At 43.4% G+C, this 13,169-nt stretch overlaps 1 protein-coding gene across 4 annotated transcripts in view; it reads left to right on the top strand.

Annotated features, from left to right (window-relative positions):
- cdh13 (cadherin 13, H-cadherin (heart)) overlaps positions 1 to 13,169 on the top strand; it is a 253,180-nt gene that overhangs the window by 202,121 nt on the left and 37,890 nt on the right. For all 4 annotated transcript variants that reach the window (XM_058088198.1, XM_058088197.1, XM_058088200.1 and 1 more), the window contains one exon: positions 2,526 to 2,668. In XM_058088198.1, coding sequence (XP_057944181.1) covers positions 2,526 to 2,668 — 143 coding nt within the window. The remainder of the gene's footprint in view (positions 1 to 2,525; positions 2,669 to 13,169) is intronic.

Below are 13,169 nucleotides of genomic sequence, written 5' to 3'. Positions count from 1 at the left end.
GAGGGTTGCGGGGGGTGCTGGAGCCTATCCCAGCTGTCTTCGGGCAACAAGCATTCCCACCCACATTCATACCTATGGACTATTTGGAGTGGCCAATTAACTTAGCATGTTTTTAGAGGAGGTGGGATCGAACTCGGGTCACTTAGCTGTGAGGCCTGCGTGCTAACCACTCAACCACCGTGCAGCCCTAGATAATGCTATATGATTATATATAAACTATTTATCCATCCATCCAATTTCTAAACCGCTTGTCCTCACTTGGGTCACAGGTATGCTGGAGCCTATCCCAGCTGATTTGGGGCAAGAGGCGGGGTCCACCCTGGATTGGTAGCCAGCCAATCACAGGGCACATATAGACAAACAACCATTCACACTCACATTCATACCTATGGACAATTTGGAGTGGCCAATTAACTTAGCATGTTTTTAGAGGAGGTGGGATCGAACTCGGGTCACTTAGCTGTGAGGGCTGCGTGCTAACCACTCAACCACTGTGCAGCCCTAGATAATGCTATATGATTATATATAAACTATTTATCCATCCATCCAATTTCTAAACCGCTTGTCCTCACTTGGGTCACAGGTATGCTGGAGCCTATCCCAGCTGATTTGGGGCAAGAGGCGGGGTCCACCCTGGACTGGTAGCCAGCCAATCACAGGGCACATATAGTCAAACAACCATTCACACTCACATTCATACCTATGGACAATTTGGAGTCTCCAATCAACCCAACATGCGTGTTATTGGGATGTGGGAGGGACAGTGCAGCTAACATGCTAACCACGAGGCCCCCGTGCAGCCCTAATTTTCCTTTATTTGACCTAAAACATATAATACTCCTGGAAAATATACTCAAAATACTCAGTTTTTACCCAAATTGTTATTACATGTAACAAAGTGTTGTGTTTGCCCTGTCGTGTTTGGTCCCTCGGAACCAAAGCCCCCAACATGTCGGTGTAGGTTCATGCGTTTCTTTCTGAGTGCAAGTAACCTCAATGTCATGTCGCTTGCAAAATATGTAGATGTTGTTTTTCCGAAAAGGAAAACAGGAACATAGCAAGGTTTTTACATTATTCAGAAGCTTCCTGTCGGCTCCGACTTCTCAGTGGAGTCACATTCAAGGGAAGAATGTGGGACTTAAAGGAAGAGAGAAGTAGGACCTTGGATGTCAGGCTTGAAAACGCTCCGGTAGCTTTGGGGACCTGGGGGTGGGGGGCTGGGGGGGGGGAGAGAGCGGCACAGAGGAAGAGACGTAAGCCTCCTTTGGAAAGAGATCCCACAATCCCGGTGCATCGGGGCTGTAATGGCGCATCCCGGGAAAAGATTTCCCACATTGATGCAACTTGGACATTCAAACTGGTTTTCTTAGATTTTTCCACTCCGGAAGTAGTTTGGGGAAATGAGTCTGGAGTATGCTGTACCACTTCCTCCTTGATACTTCCCCTCATCACTCTACTGCTTTATCTCCATCTCCTTCCTCATTCTCCGGCTTTTCCCGCTGTGTATTTCCATGAAGTGCATAGCGGCTGCGGCCCAACACGAGTAAGCACAATCCTTGTACTGTCCTTCTAACGAATGCTTACACCCTCAGCAGCTCTCAGACAGGAAGTGGTTATTAGCATTGGCAGGATGCCATCTCGTCTCTATCTCTCCCGCTTCCTCAAACTTCCCAATCACCGCAATATCTTGATCTCAGGAGAGAAAGTAGAAAAGGATACAGACATAAATAAACGATATCAACAAACTTACTGCATTACTCATTACGCCCTTGAGAACTGAATATGGAGACGTTTACAGTTTTATGGGAAGACTTTATGTAAGATTTTGGAGAACTTTCAGATTAATATAGTTTTACTTTTCCTGCTTCTCTCATCACGGGCCTTTGTTTTTTTTTTTGTTTTTTTTTTTTATTACTGGAGTTTAATGAATGGCTTTCCTGGTCTGAAGATCTCTAGGACCTTTATTCCCAGAATGCACCATATGGTTAACCTCATCTAGGCGAGAAAAGACTAGCACACAATAAAGACCAGAGTCAATTGCTGTAAAAAAATCAACAAAAACCAAACAACAGATAATGTTGGCGATATATCAAAGTGACGATGAACATGAAGGTGTCGTTTCACTGATTGAAGCACGTGGGTCAAATTGCTTTGGTTAACGTAACCATTAGCCTACAGCATACATGTTATTGATTTTAATCTAAAGTTCACTTGCAGCGCTTTGATGAGATTTGGAGCTATGCGGAAACATTTAGCACCGCTTGTCCACTCGCTGAGGAACACAAGCTAGCGACAAAGGCAACGTCAACACAAATAGGAATATTTTAAAAATGAGCTTCTTGGTTTGTTGTATGAAATGATCTGGTGTTTTCAAACAGACTTCCAGGTGTCGGTTTCATTATGTGGGAACAAAGCCCGAGAAACTTCTTATTCTGACTTTGCTTTTCATGGGCCAGTCGTGCTAGCCAATGTGAATGTTCCGGTCCGTTTGATTCTGACCTCTAACCTCCAACTGTCTTCTCAAGGTACGCGATCCTGAGAGATCCGGCAGGCTGGCTGACTGTCAACCAACTGCGAGGAACTGTCAACACTTTGGCCTCTCTGGACCGTGAATCTCCTTATGTCCATGACAATAAATACACAGCGGCGTTCATTGCCATCGACAACGGTAAGACAGGAACTCGAACCGGTGGAGGGTACTGGGTTAAATAAAGGATTTTCATTTTTAGTTTTTCCTGAATGTTCTGCTTATGCATATTTAAAGTATTTCGATTTCATGTGACACTAATTGTTTACATAGAACACACCTCTAAAAGACTGTTTCTGGAGGGTCACCTGGCTGCAGTGGTCCCAAGTGGTTCAGCTCCTAGCAATGTATGATCACTAGTTGGTAGTTCCGGTGGAGAAACTCTCCAAGGCATGATAAGTCAAGAAGCGAATGAATTTCTGCGTTCCCCGAACTCTCATCCGTTGTCCTGTTCTCACCCGGGTCATGACAGATCCATGAGGTGTTCTATTGGGCGTCACAAAAGCCCTGATGTGTCGGTGACTTTGGCGGCTGTGGAAAGGTCAACTTTGAAGGATGAGTGATGAAGACGAGAAAGCAGAGGTGGTCTTTGAAACGAAAGAAACGGGTAAATATAGATTTTGAAGAGTCGACTAAATTGGTTTTGGGTAAGATCTGGTAGCTTATTAATTTTCGACTCAGAATACACGGTAGAAATGACTGATGATCAAAGAGAAAACTTTGTAAAATATATATACAATATAAAGTCAGGTCTGTACCTCCTGTGACATAGAGAGGAAATCACATGGAAAATATAGTTATTATATGCTCATTATTATGGATATTGTTGAAACATTTAACAGAGAAAATTGGTACTTTTATGAAATTCAATGTTTTTGTCTCACTCGTTTTTTTTCTGGCTATTCTGCTTTGTTGAAATAAAAACGACTATTTCAGGCCCAATTCATTTTGGGTACATTGTATTGGTGAAAAGGTTTGGAATTGAACTATAATTATGTGTAGCGCTGGAATAGTTGAATGATTGTGCTCTGGGACAGCTTGCTTGCTTAGGAGTTGTGGGCGGCCATTAAAGGCAGCTCACTGGAACTGGACCCATCACGCAAGGAATTGAACCCAAGAGAAAACGCTCCTAAATTGCAACGGCTGAGGTAACGATCCGTAGAAGGAAGACCAAGTCATAATACGCACAGATGTTTTGGATGACTATAAACCTTCTCTATCCTTTTATTTAAGCCGGAATTACGTGAATGGACTGGGTTGGAGACGGGGAACCTGGTGAGGGACCGACGGTTTCATCCTTCCGTCCATTTTCTACTGCTTATCCTGTTCAGGGTTGGAGCCTATCCCAACTGACTGGATGCAAAATGCGGACTACGGACCCAAAACCAGGAAGTGACTATGCCCATAAGCTGTCCTTGAGGTCCGCCCACGTTGGGGCGTTACTGCGTCCTGATTGGATCAGTGTGTGGGATTCTGTGTTGGTATTGAACTCGTTCCAGCTTGTGTCAATCAAGTGTGTGTGGGTGTTTTCTACCATGCTAGCGTGCAGCTACCTTGATAAGGTTGCTAGGCAACCTGTCAAGTAAAAACAGTGCAATCATAGATTAGATAAGACAGCTGGGATAGGCTCCAGCATCACTGCGATCCTATTGAGGATAAGCGGCATAGAAAATGGATTAATGGATGGAATTGATCCATTCCAGAAAGACAAAAATATTAACACAAATAGTTTAAAAGTAAAAGTAGCCTTCAATGATGCAGTTTAGCTCATTCTGGAGCAGAATCTTATCTAAAAAATTACATTTATTGCAAATGTTGATCCAAAATTTGAGTAGCACGCAATTGGCTGGTGGTCCAGCAACTCCCCCAAGAAGCCCGGCTCGACTGTTTCTGATGAACGCTGCGATGTTGACGTTCCATGCGTCACATGACCACCTCCGTTCATCTAATGAGGTTCTGATGAGGAGTTAATGGATTCAAGTAGACCTGCAGAGCCGCATCATTGGGAGACGTTTGATTGGCTCGTAGACTGGATATAAACTTTTTACCCAGCAGCCAATTCTCTGCAGCTCTTTTGTAACATCTGCTCCTGCATCTTACCCCCTGGGGTCCTCACTTCAGGCTTTTGGATCCGGGATTTGTGTGTTTATGTATAAGACGCTGGATTCCATGTTCTTCTTGGTTCTCAGCGTCTTTGTCCTGCTCTCGTCTTTTCCGTCTCTGCTGAGTGCCGTAGTTGAATGTTTGTGATTCAGACTGAAATGTTAAACAGGCCCCTGCTGGGCGCCATTTGTCATCGGAAGGCGTGCATAAATTACCCCAGCAGAAGTTGACAGCGATTTTGGTGTCAGGTTCTACTTTCCTAACATCTGCTGTCACGTGCTACGCATGCCAGTCACGTCGTAAAGGACAGCGATGGCATCAATCAGGCTTCGCTATACGTCTTAAAACAAAGTCAGGTATGAACTCGGGAGCTGGAAGTTTGATTATTTTGTTCTTCAGCGAATACGCTAACCCAGCATGACAAATGAACTCAATATGGAGGATTGTAAAATAATAACTGTCTGGGAAAAAAAATCCTAAAATACGCCAGATGTTGGAATGGCCCCCGTGGCATTTTACAATAAAAACAAAGAGCAGCTGACGTCTTGGAGCTATGCTAGCAGCCACTTTATTTTGGACAAAGATGTTTAAGACGTAAAACGTGACTTTTCTTGATGTGCATCCTGGCTGAACATCTGGCCAACCGCTTTTTAAACGCAAACATTTCAGCAGCGGAAGTTTATCTCCGACTTGTTGTGAGGGATCCTGCACGGATTCCTCATTAGTGTCATTCTTTATTGTCTACTTGTTTGATTCCATCTGCACGGTGGAAATTGGAGTCACTCATCTCCATTTTTGGATGGGGGAGTCAATATTATCATCATAATTCAGTTCATGTAATTGTCTCTCAGCAGAAATAAGGACAGTTATTTATCACGTCAAATTGGCTCTTGCGGAATGACGAGAACTCTCTTTGGACTGAATGTGAATGCATTTATCTGCATATTTATCCATTGGTTATGTCTGTCTCAATCGCTGTGATCCATGGGGAAAATGTGAGCCATATATGCTAATACAGATGTAAAGAGTACAGTGCTAAATTGTTTTTTTTAATTAATTTGTTCCAAAATGTCAGAGAAAATTAATGAGCTAATTAATTCAATCCAGACTCCCAAAAAATATTAACAAAATATACATTTTATAGAGGAATATTATACTTTACAGGCACTATGTGAAGGGAAAACGTAATCCTCATTTATTGCGTTTATCTCGACTGTGATGAGTGAATTTCAGTGAAGTAGGACTTCTTATTCATAAAGGGAATATTTTCTCCATATTGTCTCCACACGCCCATGGTACCGCGTGAAGTCCGCCACTGTGCCGCCTCATTGCCATGCTAAGCGCTGGGAACGTTTGTAGCGCTCGTCGTAATGCGCTCCGTAATTTTCCCGTTTCAGTGGCTGCCATGTCACCCGCAGCCTGGCAGACTAAATGCTGATGAATGGACTAACGTTGTCCCGTCAGCCCCCCTGCGATCAGCCCGCTTCAAACTCCATCACTGAAATAATAAAGCGTAACGGCTCAAACATCGGCGTTCCCAAAGTGAGCCAAAAGCAGCACGGATCTCTTATCTCCACTTTTTGGGATTACAAGGCGCCGTTTCCACCTGACTTGCCAAAGTGTTTTGATTCTCTAATTGTATAATCGAACGTCATTAACCCCGACGTTGTTATGGATCCACATTGGATGAATATGGTTGGAGGCGTGAGGAATGCTAAACAAGCAGCTCCTGGAAGCTTGATCTAGATCGACCCCACAAGACGATAGAAATACAAATAGTGCAATTATGGAAATACGAGGCAGCGTCGAGCTGACAGCCAAGGAAACACTTTGGACCACATATTTTTAAAAGGACAACCACTTGAATTAGAGTCGGGGGGGGGGGGGGGGGTGTACACGGTGGCAAGTGGTTAGCATACCTCACAGTCATATGTAGATAACCTTGGAAATTGGCTTGTGGAAATACTTCAAATGTTATGAAAATAAAGTCACAAATAGAAAATATGTATAGGGTCAAAAAACTGACTGAAATTTAAAAAAAACTCCAAAAGCAGTTTAAATATGACGAGAAAAAAGGTTGTAGTCCAAGGAGAAAAAAGTTGGAATTTTATGGGAACAAACTCGTAACATAATGAGAAAAAAGTATGGAATTTTTGTAGTGTAGAATTGAAATATTAAAGAATTTTTTTTTTAATTAAGAAAAGAGAAACAAACATTTCATTTTTGGGAAATGTGATTAGGAAGAAAGTTATAATTTTATGCAAATAAAGTCAAAATATTCTGGTAATAAAGCCATAATATAAATATTTACAAAGACTATCTGGAAAAAAAGCAAAAATTTATAATTGATTTTGCAATTTTTCAGTATGCAGTCCTCACTGGCAAAAGTTTACACCCCCCTACAGAATCCCTCATTTATCACTGTTCATTTGTTCCAACCCAACCATGATAAGTGAATTTCTGTGAAGTAGGATTCCTTATGAATGGAATATTTTCATATTTATTTACTTCATTTAGCCATTGTTATCCTTGAACATTTTGTATGTATTAGCTTAAATACGCATACGTTTCGATGAATAATAGGTTGTATTCTCCCATGAAACAGCATAAGTGGTAGAAAAGAGTCAAGCCATGAAATTGTAGAGAGATTGACGGTTGAATACTTGGGATAGGCTTCAACACACCAGCCACACTAATGAGGACGAGGCGTGCAGAAGGTCCATGGATGGATGCATGGTAAACGAGAGGCCAACAACATCTTTTTTTCAATTGTGGTCTTTCTGGGTAATGAATCCTGGAAGTGTTTACTCGCCTCCTGCTTGTCCTCGGGGTCACATTGACTCCATCTTGGATATCTGGGTCATGTCAATGCCTTTATGGAGACAGACACCGAGGCGAGCGGGTTAACTACCTTTCTGAAATGTGTTCTTGACCAGCCAATCAATTATGACCCCGTGTAGCAGCAGGCAAGGGTGACGCCATCACAAGGGGGGGGGGATCGAGGCATCTTGACCTGGGATAATGGTGGCGTAATGGGACACGCTCCGGAAAGCTCGGAAAGCTCCCAACTGGATGCTGCCTCATTACACCCAAATATACGCCGTTTCTTTAGCGCCACCTCCTCAACTTTGGCCTCCCGCTTCATCTCCTTCAGTCGCTACCGAAGCGCTTCATTTCTCCGGGATTTGCACCAAGCTCATGTTCTGCTTGTGAATAAAAGGTCTGCATGTTGCAGGATGGACCAAGCTCCTCCTGATACCAGCTGATATGTGGATGGATCATAATCCTGACTCATCCGCCAAGCTCATGCCTTCACAGAACCTGGCAAGCACAAAAGCTAAATCGTCTGCCCAGCAGAGCCGCAGATTGTATGTTGTGATTCGGGCCAATACTGAACCGACGTTAGTTATATAAAGCGTCTCTGCAAACTAAACACTAGTTCTCCTAACATGGATCAAAATGAAATAAAGCAAGGCAAAGACGACTGGACTCAGACGTGGGAATCTAGCAAAGCCGGCTTGATGGAGGTTGCATATACTGGATATGATTTATTAATGAGACATGTTGTCACGACGGTGACATGAGCAATCTGTCAAAGGTTCGGTTAAAGTCTGGTGTGTTCACAGTCCTCACACTTTTCCCAGCTGCTACCAATCAACGGGGGGGGGGGAGAATCATCACGGCTTTATACACCCGCCTGCCACAACATTAAGTATTAGAATCCCTCGTTTATCGCAGTTATTTGCTTCCAACCCGGTCAGTGATAAGTGAATTTCCTTATTTATAAATCCAATACAAATGGCCATTTATTATCAATTCCTATAAACATGGGTTCGGCAGCTATCTGGAAGTCCTCGCGTGCCCGGAGATTAAAACAGACCGTTTTTGCGAAAAGCACAAAATCCAGAGGAATACAGATCGAATAGGTGCAGATTCTGGAAGATCTAGAAAGCTTTCTGTGCTGGTTATTGTGTGTAGCTGCTCTATAAGAGTCCACAACTCAATACCATAAAACAGCATGATGGAGGTTGCATATACTGTATATGATTTATTAATGAGACATGTTGTCACGACGGTGACATGAGCAATCTGTCAAAGGTTCGGTTAAAGTCTGGTGTGTTCACAGTCCTCACACTTTTCCCAGCTGCTACCAATCAACAGGAGGAGAATCATCACGGCTTTTTACACTCGCTTGCCACAACATTAAGTATTAGAATCCCTCATTTATCGCAGTTATTTGCTTCAAGTCCGGACCGTGATAAGTGAATTTTCTTATTTATAAATCTTATTAAAATGGCCATTTATTATTAACTCCTAAGAACGTGGGTTCGGCAGCTATCCGGAAGTCCTCCTGAGCATGTGGGGGTGTGACCAACCATAGCGCAGTGAGCGTGCTTGGAGATTAAAATAGACAGTTTTTGCGAAAAGCACGAAATCCAGAGGAATACAGCTGGGATAGGTGCAGGTTCTGGAAGATCTAGAAAGCTTTCTGTGCTGGTTATTGTGTGTAGCTGCTCTATAAGAGTCCACAACTCAATACAAAGGGCCGAAAAATGAGCATAAATAGCATAAAAATGCATTCAATACAAAATATGTAGATTTTCATAACCCAAACGTCCGATAACCCGTAACAACGTATTTATACATCTTTTATGTTTTTTTGTGCAGGAGGTATTCAACCATAAAACAGAATTATTTATGAATGAATATATTTTGGAATAACTGTGACAGTGAAGCTGCCAGATATGAACCACAACAGGAACAAACAATTTTTTTCATTTCTAAGTCGCTCTGGAGTATAAGTCGCAGGAACAGCCAACCTATGAAAAAAAACTACTTATATTCCGTAAAATACGGTATCTATATGATGTGAATTTCCATCGACTCTTGCTCAAAGTCAGCTGGGATAGGCTCCAGCCCAACCTGCTGGTAATAATAAAGCAACATCACATCACTGTTGAATGGTTTCTTCCAAAGACAAAAGTCGTCAATCATCCTTGATTGTTGAAAATAGAAGGATGTTGTCGCAGCAGACCTAAATAAGAAAATTACCCGGGAAAAGTACTTGAGGTATCATGACAGGAAAGGCTTGTCGTACCACCCCCCCCCATCTCTTTTTATAATAAGCAGCAAGTGATAACCCAAAAGTCCATTGTGAAAGTAATTTGCCAGACCGGCGGCCATGCACCTGTCCCCAGCACGACTTCCCTCCCCGAAGACATCTCTCCTAACGACACGCGTCTGCTGTAATTGGCTGTGGCTGGATTCATTTACAGTCCTGATCAGCCAATCAGATTAGCCGGGTGTCATGTGATAGTGTTTGCTGTAGCCCAGAGGACACTGAAGGGTGATGCTCCAAAATGAAGTGGTTATCTGAGTGACTTTGTTTCAACGAGGCGTGGGACTGAGTGATAGTGCCGATGGTTGGAGACCGGCTGAAAAACATGACAAAACATCCCAGTGAGTGACGCTTATGGCACAGGCGGGAGTGTAGATTCCTGCTCGCTCCGTCACATTTTTTCTCCAGAGAAAAGAAGGAAGCTGAAATGTGACTCAGGTGGAATCTTTTCACAATGCATGAAGGATCTCTGAGAAGTACCATTGTTAAAGTACACACGGTATTACAAGGTACTGCTACACCTTGTTGTTGCCTTAGCTCTCTTCTATCTATTGGTGTATATGCAATATTTATAATTTATGATAAATTCTAATCTCGCAACATTCATTCCTTCGTTCAGAGAAGAAACAGTAGCTCTTTCTTTAGCAGGAGCCAATCACAGCTCTCAGGGCAAAACCACTGCAGATCACTGGAGGTCATTAGAGAAAATGTTATTATTAACAACATTGGAGCGCTGCAATGACATCAGCCTCCCTCTGAGCTCTAGGCTCCTCAGAGACAGCATTTGTGCGCCGTCCAATCGTTTTCTATTCTGCTTGTCCTCCAATGAAATATTTAGGTACTGATGGGACTGTCAGCTTCTCCAGAGAACCCAAATGGGACACGTAACTTGTATCGTATGTGAACGCTAACTAAGCGGATGGCCACATGGCAGCTGAATCTGGAAAAGCCACTCCCTTATAAGAGAGGAATTAAACGATTTCCTTCTTTGGAATAGCCGATAGCTGGTAACACTGTTGTCATTTATTTCCCTTATAAAAGTCATTTACCCCCAAGAGGGAGCAAACACATGACGGATTTCAACCATATTTCACTTTGTGTCCTTTTCAAACAGTCACCGGTCATATTGCCATCTTTCATTGGACTCTACAAAGAAAGACCAAAAAGGAAAGAACGGTAAAGCAGAAAGAGCCTAAAGTGTAAATGTTAGAGGAAAGCCGGTTTTCCTATTCAAAAAGCAAACGAAAGTAGCAGGAAGAAGGAAAAATGTGCAGCCTGGAGATGTGGATTATCCCTGACAACTCCGAGAGTCAATCAGTCTTCTCGCTGCTCTCATCTGTGGGCCTACCCGGGGCACAGTTGGGTGGTGGGACTGCCACACGGGGGACGAGTGGAGGAGGCCAAGTGACGTGGAGAATGAAAGAAAGACGCTGAAGGTGATGAAGTCTTTCAAGAAAGTGCTTCTTCGTTTGTCTTCGTTTGGTTTTGATATACGGTGGAACCTTGGTTAGCGTCATCCATGTGTTCCAGAAGGTCAGACTCTAACCAAAACGGATACATTTTCCTTTTGGAAATAATATACATCCAATTAATTAATTGCGGAAAGCCAAAAATATTAACACAAAACACGTTTTAGAGTTCTACAGTTATTGTTTTACATGCAGGATGCAAAGAAATACATATCAATGATGAAATGATTTCCGGATGCATGCATCCTAAGATCCGGCTTGTCCGTATGGAATGTAGCATGTTGGCTTTTACTGTGTAAAAATAAGTTCCCCTCAGGTGGACGGATGAGGTGTAAAATGGAAGGCTGTATAGGATTAATGTCACTCCAAGCGTGTCATGTTATGTGGTTCTTACCAGCGACCAAGATCCAAAATGGCAGCACATCAAAGGTGATTGGATTACTTGAGATTTAACGGAACCTAATTGAGACACAATGGGATTAACGCTTTCACTAATACCGTGATGGACAAGCGTTCCTCCACGAGCTGCCACATCTCCTTCTGGGGGTCCACAGGGTGTGGCGATCTCGGGGTGTCTCTCCAGTCCATTTGTTGGAATTGTTACTGGGAACCATTCTGGCGGATGGAATTAGCCCAGGGTTCCGGGTGCTAGAGTGGCCTTTCTCCGGGTCCTTTGGAGTCCTCCCACAGTCCAAAAGCAGGCATGTTAGGTTCATTGGAGACTCTCAACTAGGGGTGTCCAAACTACCAGCGAGGGCCGCATATGCTAGAATCAAAAGATACAGGGCCCACTTATTTTTGTAGTTGCAGCATATGGTTTTTAACATTATTAGAGCCCTGTCGACACCAAATAACACCCCTACAGTTACCTTAACACTTCCATTATCCCGTTTTCGCATCACATTGCATAACTCTTATGCTGCAGGGACTTGAGACGGCTGCTAGCTAGCTAGCTAGATAGCTTAGAATGTATTTCTTCTCAATTTAACAATACAAAGCCTTACCACTTCCACACGGAATGGGAGAAGAGCTTTTTTTTCACTCTGTCATGTCAGACATGCCACTGCTGACTTGCAGTGTTAAGGTAATGTCACGTAAGCTAATGTCATTACTGATCGGGATACTACGTACTGTATCACTGCCAATTGGGATGGAATTTTGGTCTCGGTTTTCCGGGTTACTGTTTCTGTATTCCGTGCCTGCCAAAGCTTGTCTAGATAATGAACGCCTGACCTTGCTTCTCACCCCGTTGTGTTGAAAGCAACGTCACCGTCCAAGCTGTGTTTTCCACGCCGGTGCTGACCATCTTGTTGTCGGATTCTGGGATGCGGTGGGAAAAGGGCAGGCACGCAGTTTCGGGCAATATCCAGTCTTGGAAGTTGAACTAAAATGCATCTTTCATGTTTATCCTATTGCCTCCGTGAGCTTAGTTTGACTTGTTAAAAAAAGGCAAAATCATTCCGACATCTTGATGTGGGAAAACAATATTCCTCGTCACCAGGAGAGTCCTGGTTCTTGCATGACTGCAATCCTCCATTTCTTTGGCTTTTAAGTTGCTTTTCCCACTTTCTACTTGGAGATGGTTTGACAGCTGCAAAGCTCCATGAATCACACCTTCTCCGGGAAGCGGCGTTTAGTGGGAACATTTTTGACAAAGTGATGCTATGCCGAGGCCGGCAGACAAATCTCAGCGATGCTGCGGCAGGCTGATGAAGACGAGGACATGATGTAGTGCCGACGAGGAGAGGGACGGCTACACGAGTGCTCGGGTGTAACCTTTTCATTTGGGAAGACGAGCGCCATTTAGAGCTAGCCAAGCACAGCCAGATCTGCTTTGGAGAAAATTAGCCAAGACTTCACACGCTTCTTCTAGTTTGGGATTCATGCTGGGTGCCACCCGGGGAACAAAAGACATGGCCGCCTGCCATGACGCTATTGTACATCACCAATG

This window comes from Doryrhamphus excisus, chromosome 11, assembly GCF_030265055.1.
Source record: "Doryrhamphus excisus isolate RoL2022-K1 chromosome 11, RoL_Dexc_1.0, whole genome shotgun sequence".
NCBI lineage: Eukaryota > Metazoa > Chordata > Actinopteri > Syngnathiformes > Syngnathidae > Doryrhamphus > Doryrhamphus excisus.
The sequence above is the reverse complement of the archived record's forward strand: the minus strand, read 5'-3'. Positions and strand labels throughout refer to the sequence as shown.